The sequence below is a fragment of the Microtus ochrogaster genome, chromosome 7, assembly GCF_000317375.1.
Source record: "Microtus ochrogaster isolate Prairie Vole_2 chromosome 7, MicOch1.0, whole genome shotgun sequence".
NCBI lineage: Eukaryota > Metazoa > Chordata > Mammalia > Rodentia > Cricetidae > Microtus > Microtus ochrogaster.
The window spans coordinates 1,214,320-1,236,269 of NC_022014.1; the positions used below are offsets into that span (position 1 = coordinate 1,214,320).

Genomic DNA, 21,950 nt, shown 5'->3' on the forward strand with positions numbered 1-21,950 from the left:
TCCACCTGTTAACCCCCATACTGCAGGGTGTGGAGAAAGAGATTGCTTGGCTTTGTTGGCCTTCAGTTTAGCTTCAGGTTCAGAAAGAGACTGGTCTTAGAAGAATAAGGCAGGAGGATGAACAGGACACCTGATGTCCTTGTCTGGCCTCTGTGTAAGCACCACCTGCATTCACACTACATTAACACACACACATACAATGCACTCATATTCATGCATGAAATTTTTTAAAAAATCCTGATCTTCATAGAATATTTAACTGAATATCATGTGCAGTTAATTATCAGTTATTTGTGTCTTTTTTATTTCATGGTGCCCACGTACTCAGTACTAAAACTTAGAAAGCAACCAGCAACAAAACCAATGAATTTATTGCTGTTTAACAGCACAATTTGAGTAAACTTAACTAGTTTTAAGCTAGTTACTACTTTGAAAAAGTAAAATACATTAAAATGGCAACACTGCCTCTTGAGCTTCTTTTTTCTAATTGGCTGGTTCTGGATTCAGTCCACAGTAGTACACCCAATTCTAAAAACTGGACTTTGTTTTATTCTGAGTTATACCTGGTAAGCAGCCCATTAAGAACATTAGTCAGACTCTGAAGAGAGCTTAGAGGGGTGGATGCCAGTTGCTATTCATCAGAAAAGAGGTCAGCCAATTAGAAGACCCCTTATTTAGTGCCTGAGAAACTAGCAATGCAGTGTTCTAAAGAACAATCATGACTAATAGTAGTTTAACTTGAAACAAGTCTTACAGTGTCTACTGGCTGTAGAATTCCAAATAATAAATATCTGGCATGATTGAGTAAATAGAGGTGTTTAAGCCAACTGAACCCGCCCCAATGATCAGATATTACGAAATAATAAAAAACACGTTTGAGATTGTGTTCAGACCTGGCTCTCTGGTTACAAGTTGGTGGCTTTTATCTAGACCTCACCTATAAATGAAAGGGTGGAAGCTAAAAATATTTAAATTGCCATCAGCAGTTTTACACACTAACTTAGAAGATTTGACAGTGTTTAGTATTGAGTAGCTTGCAGGAAGAATATAATCAGAAACCAGTTGGGGTTAAATCAGTTATATGAAGGTTTTCCCTTAAGCGGTTGTTTAAATGTGATCTCATGGAAGGTTTCTGTTCGGCACTTATGTACCATGGATCTCTTTAGCCATGGGGTTATTTGATGTAGTCTGTGAATTCATTAATGACCAAGTATACTAGTTCAATGATAAACATGTCACTTTCTGTATAGTTACTTTTCTATTGTTGTGATAAAACACCGAGATCAAAGCAACTTATAGAACAGTGGATCTCAACCTGTGGATCATGACCATCAAAAAGCACATATTTCTGATATTCTTATACTCTGGGACACTGCTCAGTAGCAATTACAGTTAGGAAGTAGCAACAAAAATAATTTTATGGTTGGGGATCACCACAACATGAGGAACTGTATTAAAGCCTTGCCACATTAGGCAGGTTGAGAACCACTGAGCTGGAAGGAAGGGTTAATTTGGGCTTTTGCTTCCAGAGGGTTAGAGTCCATGATGGTAGTGGGAACAGCTAAGAGCTTACATCTCAAACCATAAGCAGGAAGCAGGAAGCACACTGGGAATGGCACAAGGCTGTTAAACCTTGAAGCCCATTTCCAGTGACTGACACACCTCCTCTAACCTCAGCCTCCCTACACAGCTCTCCCAACTGGAGACCAAACATTGAGCCTATGGTGGACATTCTCATTCAAACCACCACACTTGCATATGCATTGCTGCTTTCCAGAAGCATGTGAATGCTGATATAATGCAATTAAATTACATTTAAAGATGTTGCTGAGTTCTTACTGTTACTAAGGTGTTAATTGTTTTGTTTGTATTTTCTGGGTCTTTGTTATCATGTAGTGAAGCCACTATGAAATAGGATATGACATAGTTCTAGAGAACTTCTTTAATTGTTCTGCTTTATGCTTCTGCTGTTAGGATGTTCCCTGGTATGCAAAAGAACATAGTACTACAAAGGAATAGTAACTAGAGGAAGAAGTAAGGAGAATGAAAATGCATAGGTCACTTACTTTATATTGTCATCTCCAGCAAATAGTATTTTGGAGCTTCATTTCTATATTTGAAGCTGTATTTGTCATTTGAGAAGGGACTAGGAGAATAGGGACACTCTGGCATGATGTGACATAGCCATATGGCTCGGAGGTACCCTTCACTGAGCTCCTGCCTCTATTCTAGCTCCCCAAAGATCGCACATGTTCATATTCTTTAAGGTACCCTTTCACTGTATGTTTCTTCTTGGAAGTAAGCTAGATTCTCCATGGACACCAGTATTGACATGCACATCCAAGCGGAAGGGCACTACCGGCACTTCTTTTTCATTCTCTGCTCTTTGGAGAATTGACTCCAACCTAAATCCTCACAGAAACTTTTTCTTTGAATTTTGTGATCTCTATTTTATAATCAAAAACAGGTAAAGCCCAGATAGGTAAGACAACTTTTGTAAAGTTACTCTGCTTCCCAGTAAGGGAGAGATGGTCAGCATAGGAAACCTGGAAGCCTCTTGCCTCATATTCAGTGGCTCAGGCATTTGTTTTGTGGCCACCAAGAAAGAAACAAAAATGTAAGCAGATAGAAGCAGTTATGGCTTTGCATGCTTCCATGGGGTAGGCATTAATATTTCCTAGCTTCAGTTTAGGCATTCAATTTAAAATTTGTATTTTAGCATGATTCATGATGAATTTCTATAGAAGGTGTGTGGTCCTCACTCTATCTGACTTTCTGTTACAGAGTGGAGACTGGTGTTCTGTCTATCCTCTGACCCATGACTCTGATTCCTCAGGCTGTTCTGGAGCTTATATAAGCAGCCTGTTAACACCCCAGGTGACTCACTCAGGCCTATGAGTTTCCCTTCCCACCCACTTGTTTGTCTGTTTTTATACTTTTCTACCCATTAGATTGCCCCCTCCCCTCCGTTTTAACCAACTATGGCTGATTTAATTTGGACAAAAAAATATGCCTTTTTTTTTTAACTTAAATTTTTGTCATTAATCACTGGTATCATAACATCCTCTTAAGGCAAGTTATCCTGTTGCTAGTCTTCTCATTGCAGCAGCCGGAGCAAAAGGCTTCTGGCGAGGGTAAAAATAGCTTTCCTGCTTGCTGGTTTGTTGTTAGCTTTCCTGGCAGTCGGAAATCTTTTGAATTCCTTAATTAGGTCAGCTTCTTGGTAGCTCTCTGCAGACATTCCCTTCTGCCTGGAATTCTTAGTTGCTTTTAGACCTTGCAAGTTTACAGCTGCCTTGAATTACAGTCAGGTAGTCTTTCATTCTGTAGAAATGTGTTCCTTTGACTTTTACAATCTGTTTTCCACTGTCCTATTAGAATTTAAAATTTAAATTTGAGCTTTTGGTACAAAAAAAAGGTGCCCTTGTTTATATTAACACTGGAAACTTAAGGTAAGTTTTGAAGTTTTCCTTTTTCCTAAAATCCTTCTGCTACTGTGCTAGTTATAACAAAAGTCAGGCGCTTGAGTTTTGTCTTCTCTCTTTTCTCAGAAAAGAATTACTTCCTGTTTTTAGCCAAAGATACTAGCAAATTTCCGTTTCTCTGAAGCCAAAAGATTCCCTAGATTACTACTGACTGCCTTCACCAGAATTCCAGTGTAGTTCTTGTTAGCCGGCAGAAACCCCTGCTCCCTTTCTCTCACAGGTGGAAAATGGCTGCTTATCTTTGGCTGTTGTTGAAGAGGGGAAAGGAATTGCTGTTTATCGCTGAACCACTACACCATAGGGGCAGAGGGGTCTTATCATTCTACAGAGGTTATTTTAGGACTAACCCGTAATGCCTATAAATGGAAATAAGGACATCTGTGTCCCTAATATTCAGCAATATGAAGCAAATTTCAATGCAAAACTATGATTTTACCCTTTTTCCTGTATCCTTCAAGGCAGAGAGACATTACCACTTGCTGGCTTTATTTCTTTCATTCATCCAGCAGCTGATTATTGAGTATTTTTCTGTGCTCAGGCTCTGGAATACAAGACTCAAAGTCTGTTTTCCAAGAGTTTTGCTATCATACAGGAAGTTAGCTTAAAAAGGAGTGTGACAATTTTAATTGTCAGCCTGACACAAACAAAATCACCTGTGAAGGGAAAGCCAATGAGGAATTACCTAGTTTGGACTGTGAGGGATTATGTTACTTGAGATACCAGAAGTGGGAAGGCCCATCCTGAATGTGGATGAGACCATTTTAAATGGTCTAGGCCCTGGACTGAGTGACTAGGAGAGCTAGCTGAGCACTGGGAAGCATGTGTGCTTTCATTCTCTGACTGCTCTCAACTGTGGATGTTCTTCAACTTCCTGCTATCTTGATTTCTCCACAACAATGGCTTATAACCTAGAATTAAGAGCAAGTAAATCCTTTCTTCCCTAAGTTCCTGTCTGAAGTGTTTTATGACAGCAACAGGAAATGAAACTAAGACACACAGTAACATAGTATGAGAGGTGTTGTGGACCACACAGGGTTATCTGAACAGAGTTTGGTAGAGGGAATGGAGTTCGAGTTTGAGTGGTGAGACATGGGGACTCAGAGAAGAGAGGGGGCATTCCACAGAGAAGGTACCCTGGAAGTAGAGGTTATGAGTTAGCAGGTCTGAATGCCTGGTGGATCTAGTAAGAGGGCAGACAGGAAAGAATACAAATGTAAGGATTTTTTTTCTGGCTTTCACCCTGACAGCCACATTCATCCCATAGAGGGCTTTTGTTTAGCCTGAACTCTGTGTGTATATAGCGGGTTTTAAATGTGTCTTCAGAAAAGAGCAAGAGTCTGCAGCTGGCGTCAGTGCCAGTTCTTCCTTTGTGATTTTACATAGAAATGCTATGGAGAGTTGGTTACAGGACAGAAAGATCTATCAGGAAACCGAGTAAGGTTATGGACTTTGATTGTTAAGCAGTCTTTTTATCATAAGGTATAGAGCAGAGTGAGTACACTGCATTAGGTCATACTGACATTGGTTCTACATTTATGTAAACACACGGTTGGCATCATAACCAGTGAATTTATAATGGGCCTTTAGCTTTTGTTGTATGTTCTCTACGTGTCCACAGCACCATCTTACTACAAGAATCTGGCAGTATTAATTAAAAACGAAAAGTATGTGAAGGCCATATATTACCTTTAATAAGTACTTGTGACAGTATAGCTTCGGTTAGTCATGAACTAAATAAAATTAATTACTCTCAGAGTTAAGAGGGATGTTCTTAATCAAACAACTACTACAGTGTATGTGTCCATATACAAATATGTATGCATATGTGTATATGGAAGGTTTTTTTTAGAGTACTTATGTTATTCTAGCTTGAGCCAGCTTAAAAAAAAACTTAGAATTTTATACTACTTGGAATTGTATAGGACCACATTGTCTATGTTCTAGACAGCAAAGCCTTTATTTCTTTTGTAACTTAGCTTGTACCTTGTCACAAATGATGACTCCGAAGAAGAGAAGGTCATACATAGCATGATATCTAACGTTAAGCATTTTCTGCTGAATCATATGTGGCAATAATTCCTGGGTTTCTCATTGGAAAATAAGTTCTAATTATGAAAGTAACCTGTACATTTATTACTAATAAACTAGAACATTGCCTTTTATCTTCTTGACATGCTTGCTTAGTCCTAAAAGAGCATGATACACACTGTTCTTTAGAACAGTGTCCTCTTATTAACTTAAGTTCATCATTTGCTAAGTAGTGGTTCTTTCCAACTCATAGATGCCCAGGATGGACCTGTTGAGCCGGTGCCCAGACCTTTTCTAATTGTAGAATTTGGTAGTGTATTTCCCAGAGTCACACTGTATCAGTTGCCTATATTTGGCTAGTTTGAATTGTGTCTACAAATATAGCCTCTGCCTTTCATATGATATGTGCTAGACTCTGGCTCCAAATGCCATAGCTGCCTCCAGAGACACATCGCATTTCTGGCGATGATGTCCCTTAGGATTGCTGATCAGGTACTGTTTTTTGTATTTATATCATAGTCAATAGCAAAAGCAAAAGGATTGAATTTTAGCCATCAGGTAGGTTCACTTGCCTGAAATCCTAATGTCATCCTTTTTCCTTCAGAACTTAAATTATACCAAAACATGTTCATTGATAGCTGAGTTATCAAAAAACCAGCCCAACAAAATCATAGGCACTGCACTACATCTATATTCACATAGCTCAATTATTTTTATTCTTTATTTGTGACTTACTGTTGTTTTAAGTTCAGTAGAATGAACTTATGACATCTAAGTTTTAAATAAAAGTTTTAGTCCCAATGGACATTTATTATATATTAAAAAAAAAGATAAGAGAAGTATCCAGTAGCTGAAATGATTACATAAGACTGACTATCGCTGTGTGGCCAGAAGTAAGATTTGGTGAGCTAATTTAAAAAGATATTTCCATTTTGGGAAAAGTGTCTTGAAAAAAACATGACCCTGAAAATATTTGATAAATCTCCTCAGAAAGCTTGTATTCTTAGTGAAAACCAAGAATAGATGTTTCTAACAGGTTAACTAATAATTGCTATACTTAAAAATAAACAAAATATCCTTTAGTAGTCCCATAAAAACATATAATAATATGATGTGATACTAAAAGCTCTCAAGCTCCAGGAAAGACATAAAAGAACCATAAGTCCCCAGTAAGTGGAAAAAGCCAATCTGATAAGGCTTGGTTCTGTGATCTCAGCCATATGATATTCTAGAAAAGTAAAAGCTATAAAATTAGCATAAAGTCCCAAAATTTGGGTAAAAGGACAGAATGAATAGGTGGAGTACAGAGAAATCTTAGGGTAATACTCTGCGATTCTATATCAGTAGGTGTTTGTGGATTCATGTTATACATTTATCTGAACACTAAGATTGAAAGTAATAGTACTTGTGAGACACAATAACCAGTCCTTCCCTGGGAACAGGCAGTGAGACCCACTCTGGATCTATGGAAGGGGTAGTCAGGACCTTAACCATGGAATAGGTAAGGGAAGTTAATGATCAATATGACAGTCACAGAACAAAGAAGACAGAAGCCACAGAAGGGCAGTGGGGATAGCTTATAGCAGATTCAGTTTCTACATAATATGAAGCATGTTTTGGGAGGATTTCCAGAAATTGAGAGTGATATTACCTGTAATTATGAATGACTTTTTAGATTCATTATTTATATATAGAAAGAATTTACAAATTTGGGAAAAAACATTATGAAACTTAAAAAGAAAAAAAATCTCTTAATGTCACTGCTGATATTTTAAAACTGAGAGAAAGAATTCTTGATTGTTTTGGGAGGATATCACACAGGTATTGTGTTGACCTCATGATTAAAGCTAGTGCTTGCCTGACCGTAAGCCTTTCACGAGGCCAAGCTAAAGCTGTGAGGGTGAGGGTCACTCTCAGTGTTCCAGCTAGGAACACTGCCACTGGATTCCAGGGCCGTGTTGTGTCTTGGGTGCAGGGTAGAGCTGCTATATTCAGAAAACTAAGGAGCAGACCATCTGTGAAAGGTCGCTCACCTTAAAGTGGGGCACACACCTGAGCAGAGCCAAATTTTTGTGTCTGTGAAGTTGGAATATTTCTCTGTCCTCAGAAAGTACCCAAAAGCTGTGTTTCTAGTGAGTCTGAACTTTGTTCAACTGGACCAGCCAGTGTGGCCATCTGTCACTTGGATTCCCTTTGTTGTTTGTAGCCTTTCTTAGCCTAAGATAAGAGACACTTTGGCTCATGTGGTACAGCCCCAGCTTCAACTACAGTGCTAACACCAAAGAAATTGGGGCAAACCCACAGAACTACAGAGACAGCTCTTCTCAACCTTTAATATTACTAGAATCAGCGCTTCTTAGAACTTAATTTTAACCAATATAAGTGTTATATTTATGTATTGAAAATGTTTTTTTTTGTTTTTTTTGTTTTTTTTTTTTTTTTGGTTTTTCGAGACAGGGTTTCTCTGTGGCTTTGGAGCCTGTCCTGGAACTAGCTCTGTAGACCAGGCTGGTCTCGAACTCACAGAGATCCGCCTGCCTCTGCCTCCCGAGTGCTGGGATTAAAGGCGTGCGCCACCATCGCCCGGCAGGAAAGAAAATGGTTTTGACAGCTCCTGTTAACTCATTTGCTTAGAGGGTTGCATAGCAACAAAATCTAGACATACATTTCATTAGTAAAATCAGGTGAGGATCACTCCCTGCAGGTTTTAAACAGTTCATGCCATGTTCCTGTTTCCAGCATCACAAGTCTATTATTTAAAAAAAAGAAAGAAAAAAAACTATAAAAAAAATTTATAGTTACAAAAATTGAATCCAAGCTGTTGTTTAAAGCAGTTCCAATGACATTTACCAGAGTTCCCTACTTGACCTGTATATCAGTATAAGCCAGTATTTAGGCAGAAACTGAAATATCAAAATCAGTTTTCATTTTCTCCCCTCTCTCCATTCTTCCATTCATTCCATAAATAGCAGTAAGCTGAAATCTTAAGAGGGCAATTAATTTAACCTCAGAAAGCCCCTTTATTTGATTTTAAATCAGTGGCAAAGTTTAGTCAGTTGTGGTTTTCCCTTGTGGGACCCCAGGTTTGGGGCATGGATTCGTTACAGGTTCTGGCAGTAAAGGACAGCCCTCTCTTCTCATGACATGAGGTGTTTGTAAAGAAGTTCCGTTCAAAGTCACAAGGTTATAACATTGAAGTTCCCTCCCAAAGAGCTGTCTGTTAGTGCTCCATGTAGGCTTGATAGGAGCGCATTAGCTCTGGCTCTTAGTCTCTGTGAACTGGGCAGTCTTGCTGGCATTCAGAGAAGGCCTGCTCCAGCCAGAAGGCTTGGCAGACACTCTGCTTCCTCTTTACTCCTCCATTGCCCATGAGACTCACAGCTCTGTATGGCCAGAATAATTCAGTGCTGACTTCTAAAGAAATCTCCATGCTTCAGAGTCAGATAGATAGTATTCTGCTACTCCTGACTATTCAGAGAATTGGCAACCCAGCTTTTCTGCCCGTTCTTTAGATGAGCAGCAGAACTTGATGAGGGCTCTCCACCATTTTTCTAAAGTTTGGTAAAGATGAACATGTAGGATTTGAAGGCTTAAAAATGGTGCCTCCGTGATATTTTTTTTTATAACTTTGAGCGTACACAATATGTATTCAATAAGGATTTGTGATCTAGTAGCTCTAAGATCTCGTGTACAGGCTCTTCAATAAAACAGAAATATAATTTCTTTTTTTTTCTTTTTTTTTTTTTTTTTGGTTTTTCGAGACAGGGTTTTTCTGTAGCCTTGGTGCCCGTCCCGGAACTAGCTCTTGTAGACCAGGCTGGCCTCGAACTCCCAGAGATCCACCTGCCTCTGCCACCACCGCCCGGCAGAAATATAATTTCTTAAAGGCAGAGAAATCCCATTGCCTTCCCTTGCGAATTTGTAAGACAGTTCATCCGACAATTTCAGTGCTTTCACAAGTTCTGTTTTGGGAGTAGCTCTTAAATAGTGGTTTTAGCTTCAAAATTTATGAACCATTTCAAACTTGGAAGTCAAATGACCGTGCACTTATTGAGTGCTTAGTGTGCTTGTGGTCTGTGTCAGGGCTTTGAGCTCTTTCTAAAATGTAAAAGCCAGACAAACTCTCTTCTCTACCTTCATTGTGTACCACCCAAAACCCAAATTCAAACCTGCCAGCATGCCTTTACCTGCGAAAGTCTGGCTTTTTTCTTAGAAAAAAGTCACATAAGAAAATACTGTGGGAGCTGGAGAGATGGCTCAGTGGTTAAGAGCATTGCCTGCTCTTCCAAAGGTCCTGAGTTCAATTCCCAGCAACCACATGGTGGCTCACAACCATCTGCAATGAGGTCTGGTGCCCTCTTCTGGCCTGCAGACATACACACAGACAGAATATTGTATACATAATAAATAAATAAATATTAAAAAAAAGAAAATACTGTGATTAATTGCATCCTTTAAAAAAGCAACAACCATCACAGATGAAAATATTTCATATTTATGGGACAAAGATTTGAAGATTGTTATTATAGGTTGTCAGAACACAGCAGTATAATGAAAAGTACATTGGGTGGTGACTTGGAAATGAGAATGACTTAATAGTTATATAGTTAATTTGTTATGAGTAGTTAAATATGAGGGGGGACTTTATCACTTTCAGACTTTCCCCTTTGGTGCATCAGTGCTTAATACATCCCGAGAACAACAAACCTGTGTTCCAAAATGAAGATTTGTAAATATTTTGCATATTAGAAGCCATCAACTCAGCTCTGTTATTGAATAAACTTAAACCATCTATGAAAAAAAATCAGTAACGGCCTTCTTTTACCTTCAGGTCGTCTAAACTATTCATATCCAGGATCCGATAGTTCTCTGCTTATTAATGGTAAGTGATAATTGATTTACCCTAGTGAAGTACACAAACTGAAGTTAGCATTAGGTGAGAAAACATAGTATTTGTGCTTCAACAAGTACAGAAGTGACACTTATTTGTTCCACAATGATAATTGTAGATTGCTATTAGTCACCTATTTTAGCAGTAATTCTTGTCCCTCAAAATTGTGACAGATATTTTCTCTAAAAAATACTGAGAGCCACTTGAGTCTCCATTCCAAAATAATGGAGTGAATGTGGATCCCATAATGACACAGATCAGCTTCATCAAGTGCTAGTTAGCGTCTTAGATCAGAGACCAGGAGAAGAGAGGAGAACCAGAGACTTAGCACCAGGAAGAGGCAGCGCTTTACATTCCAAAGAGAAGGTCATTCGTTATTTATCATCAAGAAGAGCAGGAAGAATGAAGACGGATTGGCCTTTACAGTTCCTTTCATAGAGGCTCCTTACCTGGCCCAAACGCTACTCCGGTGCCCACAAATACTCCATTTATGTATACATTCCAGAAGTAAGTTACAGATCACAGGGAAGGCAAAGGCATCTACTCACAGAAATAAGAACTTTAAAGTGCATATCTGTTTTTTGGTTTCACAATTTTAAAAAAATAGGTGAAATACAGAAGTCTTTTTTTTCTTTTTATTTGCTAGTGTGTATGCGTGTGAGTATGTGTATGATTTATTCTTTGCTTATGTGTATGTGTCTGTATGAGTAAGTCACATGTGTGCCAGTTCCTGTGGAGGCCAGAAAAGGGCATTGGATTCCCTGGAGTTGAAGTTACAGGCCATGAGCTGCTATGTAGGTAATGGGAACAGAACTTGGATCCTCTGGAAGAGCAGGAATAGCCCTTAATCACTGAGCCATCTCTCCAGTTCCTGATATTTTTTCCATATTTCTGTTAATTTCAAATCTCTTAAGATCTTCTATCCTCCAAGAATTATTCTTGCTGCATTCTCATCATTTCTTAAACAAACAGAAACAAACGAACAAAACCATCTTGCCTATGGCAAATAGTAATGGAGGAATTGAAAATATGCGCATAATATCATATAGTAGCACAAAGGTATCAAGCTAACACCTACCACCTAGTGGTGATGGCATAAGGTTGGGGAGGACATCCCTTCCATGGAGCAAGGCTTACTTTTTCCTGTAAACTAGATCCAGGCTCAGGTCCAGGTACTGGAAATTACAGTGAACCAAGATTTGAGATACGGCAAAGTGGTTGACTTTATATTAATTTCCTCATGAAGTTGTTCAGTTGGATCACTTGCCTGTGAGACTCATCTTAGAAAAACTCTCTGGTAACTTTCTCCTAAAGATGAACATATTTAAATTTTAAGATTTTTGTTTTGCCTTTCCTTTTATCTCTATTAATATTTATTTTTATGAATTTTTGTTCAGTGACGATTTCTTGGCAAAGGAAAAATAATAAAGATGACCTTTCTCCCCAAGTATTTATGCTTTGAAATTTTAATGGTCCATAAACTATAGAAGGAGGCCAGATGCTTCATTTCCACTGCTGCTTATATGAAAGTTTTATATATTATAAAAATATACTGACTGGGTTAATATCACCTCAAACTGAAAGATGTGATGATGAAGAAAACTAAAAAGATAATAGAAACGGAGAAATTCTGGCTCCTTAAGGCAGACCCAAGAGTGTAAAGTCGTGATTGCCTTGGTCTCAGGTTTAACATCCAGCTTTACAGGGTCCAGACTAGGTTTTGTCAGATGTGACCTAGTGTTGGTTTTTAGTAGGAGACCAGTAGGACCAGATGCCGATGTTTTCATTTGTACTGAAGAATGAAACTTGTGGGCAGAGCAGATGCCAGAACTGACTCAGTCATTCTCTAGTATTAAAGTCAAATATACTAGAAGATTGTTTAAGTGGGGGCAGGAGAGGTGGTTCAGTGGTTAAGAGCACATACTGCTCTTGCAGATGGCCCAAGGCTCCGAACCACTGTTACTTACTCTCCAGGGAGATCTGACACCTTTGGAATCCTCAGGCACCTGCACTCATGTGCACAGACTGATACACATAATTAAAATGTAAGGGAAAATAATTTTAAAAGATTACTAAAAAGTCATGAAATCAGAGTTGTTTAGGAAAGGAGGACAGTGAAACCTTCAGCACCTTGACTTAGGCATGGGTATTTTTATAAAACATCCTTGCAAATGGACCACTTTTATAATATATGGATCTTATTGCTCTGATTCTTAGTAGCTTTGCTCTTAGATTATGTCAGATTTCGGGTGTATTTATCTTGGAAGGCTAATATACCATAGTAAGTGTGCTTAATGAAGACAAGCTCAAGAATTACAGAAACCTCCCTTCTTGCAGGGTTGAGTATTAAATACAGCTAAATCACTTATCAAACCAAGCACACAGTGAGTCTAACTAAAGCCATTTATATTTCTTTTTGCTTAAGAATATGCACACTAAGGATTTACAAAAAAGGAGCGACAACAACAAGGCATTACTAAGATGAATCTGTAAAAGTTGTCTGGGGTGAACACGTTTTTTCTTTGTTATTGAGATAAGTAACCAAAACTTCCACTTCTAAATGTAATTCCCTCAACTTTTTGCTGTTTTAAAAAGTGGATAATAAAAGCTTGATACCTTGGTGTAAAATGTTAGTTATAGAAGTTTTCTTTTTTTTCCCCCCTGGGGAAAAGTCTTGGGCTTAAATGCATTTAGTGTATTAATTTGCTGAGGAATCAGTAACAAGCATACCGACTGTGACTTAAATATCAATTTTTCCTCACAGTTGTGGAGGCTAGTCACTTTGTGGGAGCTAGGAGTCACTTTGTGGGAGCTAGGAGTCACTTTGTGGGGCTAGGAGTCACTTTGTGGGGCTAGGAGTCACTTTGTGGGGCTAGGAGTCACTTCGTGGGGGCTGGAAGTCTAAGATGAAAGCATGCCCAGGAGTGGGTTCTTGTTGATGTAAAGATGGCTTCTCCTTACATAGTCTGCCCTCTTTACACATCTCCAACCTAACTTCTTAGGACAGAGGTCATGTGTGATTAGGACCCACCAAAAGACTATCCCTAAAAGCCATCATATTCTGAAGTCCTTAAAGGTAAGACTTGAGCATATAAATTTTGGGTGTGGAGCAAAAAAATCAACCCATAACAAATGTCTTTTACTAATAAATTTTATGTAATAAACATATGTGTTTTATGGCTCTGAAACATAAGCTTGAAACTTAATTTCTTGGTTAAGCAAAAATGCTAAATATGAGCCAGATTTACCTCTGAGTTTCTTCTGGTGTGACTTAGTTAAGCACTAAGTTAGGTGTTGACTGGAAGATTAATTAATTTTATTCATCCCTATGTTGAAGCTTAATTTTATCTAAGGAAACCAACAATTACTACCACCTCCACTAAAAAGAGAAGTTTGTACTTTTGTTCTGTCATTTTTCCTTTAATCTTTATTTTCAATTCTCCATTTTCTACTATTTTAACCATTAGAATTGTTTAAAAGATAAACTTTGGTCACAAGAAAGGTTCCAGAACAGCAACAGAATGTTAGGTTTTGGAACTCATTTATGTGGTTCTTTCCCTCTGATGATGTCTGTTGTTGATTTAGAAGCATCAAGTGTTTTCTTATTCCAGAGAAGGGGCATTGAGACCTATCTTTAAAAAACTGCCAAAGACTTTTTGTCTCTTAATTATAAGTTTTAGAGTGAAGGAGGGAGATTGTTGGCTTGGATGTGGACCGAAATCTGTAAAAAAGGAGAGTATAATTTACCTAAGAAAAATATAGGCCATGTTCATATTCTTTCAATGCTACTGTATCAAATTACTAATGTGACATAGGAAATGTTAATTATAATCTATATGTGTGATGTGACATAGGAAATTCTAATTATAACCTATATTTATAAATTAATTTTGATAGTGAATTTATTAGAGGTTGATTATAAAGTCACTTAAAATTGTTATTTGCACTTTTGTTGGACTATATGCCTTGATCATCTCAGATAAAGGCATCCTATCAGCTTTTAGTATTTACCCCCTTTTGTTCAAAGATTAACAACTATAAGTTTTAGGTCTTTGAATTATATCTTTTCTTTGTTACATGTTAGTGTGTGTATATGCGTGTGTGTGCACTGCTACACACAATACAATAATATTTGCACATGTTAAAAGGGGTCACATAATAGGAATTCCTGATATGGATACTTTGAAATAAGGGGGGAAAAGATGGTTTTTAAGAAACAAATAGAAACTCACCTTTATAATGAAATACATTCAGAGAGAGAGAGAGAACAAATTTTCTATACCTTCTTTGCAATTCTAGCCCCCGGCCTAATGGAACATTTTACTAGAGGGACTTTGACTGTGAGTATAAGGCTGATAAGAAAACCATTTATAAGCAGTCCTGTAGAGTTGTTTTATAAATGAAGCACTTATCAATAGAACTAATAACACAGATCTAGAAGTTAGAGACATTTATGGCCACAATGTTTCAAGCATATGTTTACTATTCTTGATTATTTTTAGTTCTGAACATTAAATCATTGAAGACTAAACCCAAAGTGAGCAATAAAAATAAAGGTAGGGCCTACAAATAGTATTTATTTTAACTCTAACGGAGACTGAGAGGCTCTAACTTAATACGGAAATGTTTCTTTAAAAAGTCATAACAGTCTAGCAATACAAACATGTATCTAATACATCATAACAGTTGATACTTTAGTCACTTTGAGAAAATTCTTAACATAGTGTACTTCAGCTGACTTAACTAGAACTTTTCCAAAACATGTGTGCCTTTGTGAATTTTCCCCTTTGTGTTTGCAAAACATCAAATGACAAACTATATTTTCTGTTCATGAGATTAGAAGTCTGTGTGACATATTTTCCCCAGGAAAGTCTGTGTTGCAAGTATTTCATCACAGTGTTATTCCAAATATAACTTGGAGTCGGTGGGGAAGGGGCATTAGTAAATCTTTCCATAGGATAGAGAGGCAGCATTTAGCATTTAATTACTACTTGGATTCTGATTGTGCTGGCATGTTCGTCAAAGCTGCAGTTTGTTTATTTTTCCATATGTCACGTCAAAATTCACATGCACAAAATATAAGTGAAAATAAAAAATACATTTTCATTTTTAAGTTTCAAACATCATTATTTTCCATACTAGTTTACACCATTTTTTTCTGTTTGATTTTTCAAGTTTTATGGTTGTAAATATTATATACCTGCAACCTTTTTTCCTTAATATGGGAAAAGGTGTCTGATTAGTTTTCAAAATTAATCCTAGAATTTAACCTTACATCCCTCTTAACCACTTAATTTCATGTACATAAATAAAAATTGAGACCTCACATTTGAAGATTTTTGAAGGTACTTTATTTTAGCTATTTTATCTATAGCTCTTGTTGTTTTTGAAGGCTTTGGGGCTTTGTTAATTTTTTTATGGAAGCCATGTGAGTTTTCATTTGGCTTTGTAGCTTCTAAAGCTACTCTTTCAAATATCTCTTTTCTCAGAAATTGAAGTAGCATCAATCTACTTGTTAAGATAGAACTTAGACTTCCAAGTCACTCTCTTCTCAAACTCCTTTGTCTTTGAAGTGGTTGTCTAAATAGAATGTTCTATTTATAAAAGCGGACACCCACTTTTGTGATGTCACTTGTCTTTCTAACCTCTGTCTGGTAAGTTGGAAAGTAGCTCTTTACCTGCTAACCCTGAACTCATCAGAATGAACACCTACCAGGCTTTCCTTGAAGAAAATCTTAGCACTCTTTTAATCTATTTACTCCAGTAGTTGAGTGGAGTCCAGTGCTGTGTAGTAATGGCAGAAATATATTTGGGTATGAAACCTAATTTTATTTTGCAAAATACTCAACTGTTAGTTCCGAGTTAAATTGAATTGTGTTGTGTCTAGAAGATAAATAGTGAAAGTGGTGTCGTGGCAGTTTTTAGAGTGACATCTAACGTCTAAGAGCCTTTCAAAATGTCCTGTTTAAACACAGTCCCCAGCCAAATACTACTTGTGCTACATTCTTTGTCTGAACATAACAGCACCCTGTGGTATGGCAATCTTGATACTCCTCCTGTTTTTCCTTTAAGATCTCACCTATATTCTACTCCTGCCACCCCTTACATACAAGGAATTCTCCTCAATCCCTGTTGCATGTTCTACATAACCAGCAGGACTGTGTTCCCTAAAGACTGATGATGGTGTTAAATGTTTTCTCCTATATGTACATATATACATACATACCTGTAATAAAGTTTATTTATAGATAAGTTATGTAAGAAATTAACAACAATAATTTAATTTTGATGCTTTTAATTTAATGAAACTGTAATAAAAGTTATATGAATATAGTCTTTCTCAAAATATCTCAGAAGTGACTAACAGGCAGATAGCACATGCAGCATGAAAACACTGGACAAAAAGGATGATCCACATCTTGGGCATGGTAGAGAAGAGAGGTGCCAGGTTCCATAATGCTACTCAGAACTTACAAATTGTATTTCTAGAATTTTCTATTTGATATTTTCAAATTGAGATGTACCATGAAAAATACTGAAACCATGGAAAACGAAAGTAGGTAAAGTGAGGTCACTACAGCCATAGGCACGGCTCATTATCATGGCAAATGACTATGAGACTCGTGACATACATGAGGTCAAATCTTCAGGTTGTTTTATCCACTGTGCTTAGTAAGACCATGGGGTCAGGAAATGTCAAATTGAGCCAAGGCTCACCTTGAACAGGATGAGCCCCCGTGCCAGTTCATCTCAGAGAGAGCATTTTCTCAGGATGCTCTTAAAGTTTATGATGTGTCTTGTGGATTCAATAATTAAATCTTTTCTCTTCTTTTGAACTGCAACTGATTTGGTGACAAAGCCCGACCTTCAGTTTTGAACATTTGGGACTGGGTAGAGGTTTGGGTTGGTTGTGGATTTTTTGTTTGTTTGATTGTTTGGGGATACAAAACTTTTGACTAAAGCCAATACATAAATTGCCTAAAATTTTCATTTGTTGTGATTATCTTCTATTTGCAAGGATTAGAAAAAATACTGTAAGATGTGTATTCTGTAATGGTGAAAAGACATGAATTCAATATTGATGTGTTTGCTAAATTATTAGCTTGGAAATCTGAGAGAAAGTATAATTAACACAGTGGTAATTGGTGTAGATCATGTTGCAATAACCTTAGCTTCATAAGGTCTTGGCCCTTGGATATTGACTACAGTCAACGGTTTCCTTTAAAACAAGTGACATTCAGTAATGATTATGTTGTCTTTGAAGTTCTTTTTAAAAATGCATGAAACTGATCATAACCGTCCAATTCCTTGGTTTGGTTTTTGGCTTTTGGGTTTCTTTTAATGCATAGACTAGGAAATGAAGAATGTGGCTTTCCTTTTCCGTTTCAAAAGCTCATAGATGAAATCTCAGTGGATTCTTTGACAATGTTTGAAAGGTTGTTTTTGTTTGTTTTTTTTGTTTTTTCTTCTCATTTGACATGCAGCAAGGACTTATGGGCGAAGGAGAGGTAACATCAATGTTTTTCACTTTTGAATGTATCAGTTCTATATGGAGAGGAATTGTGCTCTCCCAGTTTTTAATCTCTGTGGGGAAGAAGTGAAGGGAAGTGGATGGGTTTGCCATTTTCAGAATCTCTGTCTTATAGTTGGAGCTGTAGACATTAAAGAGCTGGAAAAATTACCAGAATGGTAGGACTAGATATTTAGCTGACTTATAGCTGAAGATTTATTTTTTTAACTCCTTAGAAGAATTTAAGAATTTTTTTTAAATATTTGATTCCTTAAAAGCTAGACTTGTCTAAAAAATATCTCATTAATTGAAGAGTCATTTATACTTAAGGAACTTACATCAGCTTCTTTTACTAAGTGAACATTATGTATTTATTTAATTAAATATGATGAATAAATGAGCAGTTCTACAAATGCTCTAAAATAATAGGGAATTTTAGAGATTCATTTGCTAGAAGCTCTCAACTAAACTTAATTTTCTTATCTGTAATACTTTGCTATTTTATAAGAAAATAAAACCATTAAATAATTTAAAGTGTGATTTTTAAAAAAATCATTTAGAAAATAATCTGAAGTTGTAGAGTCATTTTGGGTCATAATTTACTAATGGCATATAGAATGAATTTGTGACAAAGACACTGTTCCAGTGTGAGATTTCCAGTAAATAGACTGGAGATCATTTCTAGAACACAGTTGGCAGTTTCTCAGAGAGCATCTGTACACAGCAGCTTGGGACACTGAAGCTCTCTTCGCCTCTGTGCTTTGCTTGTTATAGATATTTCTATTTTCCTGCCAGATAAGTATAGGAAGACTTGGCATTTGGCATTTCTAGTCTTTTCTCCTTTTCTATGTATTCCAGAGGATAGGAACTTCAGTTTTTAGAATAGTTTTCAAAGTAGATGACATCCTTGGTAAGCTAATAATCACTCAGCTAATATGTCTTTAGCATGCCTCCAGATCTTAAATGCTGTAAGACTAGAAACTGAATTGTGTACCAACATGAAATGAACTTTGATATATTCTATTAGTTAATGTAAACTAAAATGAGTACCCACTTACAATTGACTTGCTCATTTTTAGTACATTCTTAGGAAAGTATGCAGAGGCTATACAATTGGGTCTATTAAAGAAATTTATGTAACCAACATTTTATAGCCAAATTTAATATTCCTTGTCCTTGTGTAGGTTGCCATAGGGCACTGCCAAGGCAGTGCAGTCTGTTGCCAACAGCTTTCAAAAGAGTGTTCTCTTCAACTGTGCTTCCATTTCTCGTGCTGAAGCTTCTGGATTCCTGTGGAATGATACTTAAGTAGCCCTCCTGTTTAACCAAATAGAGTCTCTGTGATTCTGTAGACTTTAAGGTGATAACAATCCAAGAGCATAAGTGAACCTGTAGTGAGCAAATAAAAGCAGCAGTTTTATCATTCATATTTTTCTTGGTGTGTGTGATAACCAGTGACGAGGAACCCTTCCTATTAGCTTCTGTTCTGCTTTCTGTTTCAGGTCAGTCTTCACTGTTTCCAATGGAAGATGGATTCCTGGATGATGGCCGTGGGGATCAACCTCTTCATAGTGGCCTGGGTTCACCTCACTGCTTTACTCACCAGAATGGGGAGAGAGTGGAACGATATTCCCGCAAGGTGTTTGTGGGTGGATTGCCTCCTGACATTGACGAAGGTATATTCAGGAAGGACTGTGATAGAGCAGCATGGTGGCCCAGGGGGAAGTTGTACAGAGTTTGCTGTTATAGTCCCTGTCTTGCCCGGCTAAGATCTTAGTCTTGCTCACCTTGTTCCTTTGTCCTGTCATCCTGTCATATCATAAGATTAGTTGCATAAGGAAGTGAAGTGGGGATGTGCTGAAGCAATGACCAAATTCAGTAGAAAGAGGGAAGACCCCAGAGATGTCCCAAGGATTCTATTGTGGACAGCATGGGCTTAAGTGCCCTTATTCTGTTTTGTCCAGTTTTGTTGGGTTTTGTTTTTGTTTTTCTTAGTTACCTTCCATTGTTTCAAATTTTCAAATTTTAGACTAACCATGAACTTTTAAAAATGTATTCTAAAGCCGGGCGGTGGTGGCGCACACCTTTAATCCCAGCACTCGGGAGGCAGAGGCAGGTGGATCTCTGTGAGTTCAAGGCCAGCCTGGTCTAGAAGAACTGGTTCCAGGACAGGAACCAAAAGCTACAGAGAAACCCTGTCTCGAAAATATAAAAAAAAAATGTATTCTATACCTATACTACAAGAAGAAAGTCCTTAAAGTCATTAAATTTTACATATTTTTTTTCATTCAGCAAACATGTACATGTTCTCTAAACAGCTGTACTGTTCTTGGGCTTGTTTATGGAAATAAACAAAACAGAAGGGCCCATTTGCAGAATCTACATTCTAATGGGGGAAGGTGCATGGAAAGTATGTAAGCATATGAGAAAATATCAGAGAGCAGTGTTGGAAAGCAAACAGTGTTACAAGGTCTAGCATGCAAGGAGTCTTCTTAGATTGGGTGGCTAAGGAAACCCACTTTCAGGAAGTATATTTGTGCTGAGACCTGAGTCGGTGTGGAGGGATTGGTTACCCAGTAATATTGAGTTCATTTCTCAGTTTTAGTTACCCTAATAAAAACCACAGTAGCAGACCAGCAGTCTTACAGTCTTGGATATTTTCAGTTTCTTTTGTTTTAGTTTTCTGAATGGAAGTGGAAATAGAGTAATTCATGTTCTAGAGAATAGAATTTATTTCTGTAATAGTCTGTAAGATCTAATAATATTTAATTATTTGTCACTTAGACTAAGATTGCATTTGTCAAGCTTCTAGAAGGTTAAAGATTATAATAAACACACTTGTTAAGTATCTTGATAAGACTGCTGAAATTTCAATTCCATTCACACTCATTCTCCTTATCACCCTCAGAGTGCAGAGCTTGAAAATACTGTATTCTGGAGAACTGTGCAGTAAAAAATTACAGAATTTGTCTATAGGACATGGGATGAGAGGTAGATCATTTGAAATTGAATAAGCTTTGTATCTGAAACAGAAACAAAACCAGAACTAGTACTTGGACATAACCTGAACAGTCCAAATACTAATCGGGTAGCCCAGTATCCTGTGACAATGCCCCTAAAGTAACAAGGTTGAAATGCTAGCTTGTAGTCATGGAAATATAGTAAATAAAGATGGACCACTGAACACCTGAGAGGATGCCAGGAGCCCTGGAGACTGAGATCCTCCTCTCTGGCAAAAGATCCTTGCTTGTTACATTTGGATTTGATTTTCTTAACCTGGAGCTAAGAGGGTGCAGGCTTTGCATCACACAAGCTGAGGCTTTTCCTTTCATAGTGAGTATTATGGTTAGTTCTGTTCTTACCATCTAGCTCACCTTGCTCAGGAAAAAGTTTCTTATGAACCATACAACTTCCAAGTCAGCCTAGCAGCATTCTTCTGCAAATCAGTCTCGTTTAAGCTAAGTTGTACAGAAACAGGTATACAGAATAGACTGCACTATTGATTGAAGGAAGCACAAGCCAAGGGAAGAAACAAGGCTAGGAAAACCCATGAGATGTTGGAGTTGCATTGGAAATATCAATATGTATGTCGGGTTTTATAATACACAAAGAGTTATAAACATGTTTGTTTGCATATGTATTGATTTCCTAGCTTTGTCTACTGAAGAAGACTTGGAAATAATATCTTCTAGTTATGAGAATATAGAAGTTTTTGCTGCTAAAAGTAATCCAGACTGCTTTATAAAAAAGCATTTCATATGTTGACGTGATTTAGTGGTGAGGCAGGAAAACAAGATATGATGAAATATCTTCATGAGCCACAAAGTATGGAAATGCTTTGTAAAATGACAGGGAACGGTCAGAAGGTCCTATGAGCTCCCATTGGCCATCTCAGGGAAAGGTAGGTAGGTAGGTAGGTAGGTAGGTAGGTAGGTAGGTAGGTAGGTAGATAGATAGATAGATAGATAGATAGATAGATAGATAGATAGATAGATAGATAGATAGATAGATAGAATCAAAATAGAATTAGAACTGG

General features: G+C 37.3%; 1 protein-coding gene across 4 annotated transcripts in view; it reads left to right on the plus strand.

Annotated features, from left to right (window-relative positions):
• Cpeb4 (cytoplasmic polyadenylation element binding protein 4) overlaps nt 1–21,950 on the plus strand; it is a 59,057-nt gene that overhangs the window by 26,513 nt on the left and 10,594 nt on the right. The window contains exons 3-5 of one of the 4 annotated variants that reach the window (XM_005349025.2): nt 10,345–10,395; nt 17,889–17,912; nt 19,417–19,590. In XM_005349025.2, the coding sequence (XP_005349082.1) occupies nt 10,345–10,395; nt 17,889–17,912; nt 19,417–19,590 (249 nt within the window). The remainder of the gene's footprint in view (nt 1–10,344; nt 10,396–17,888; nt 17,913–19,416; nt 19,591–21,950) is intronic. The other 3 variants (XM_005349026.2, XM_005349027.2, XM_005349028.2) reach the window with 3 other exon arrangements.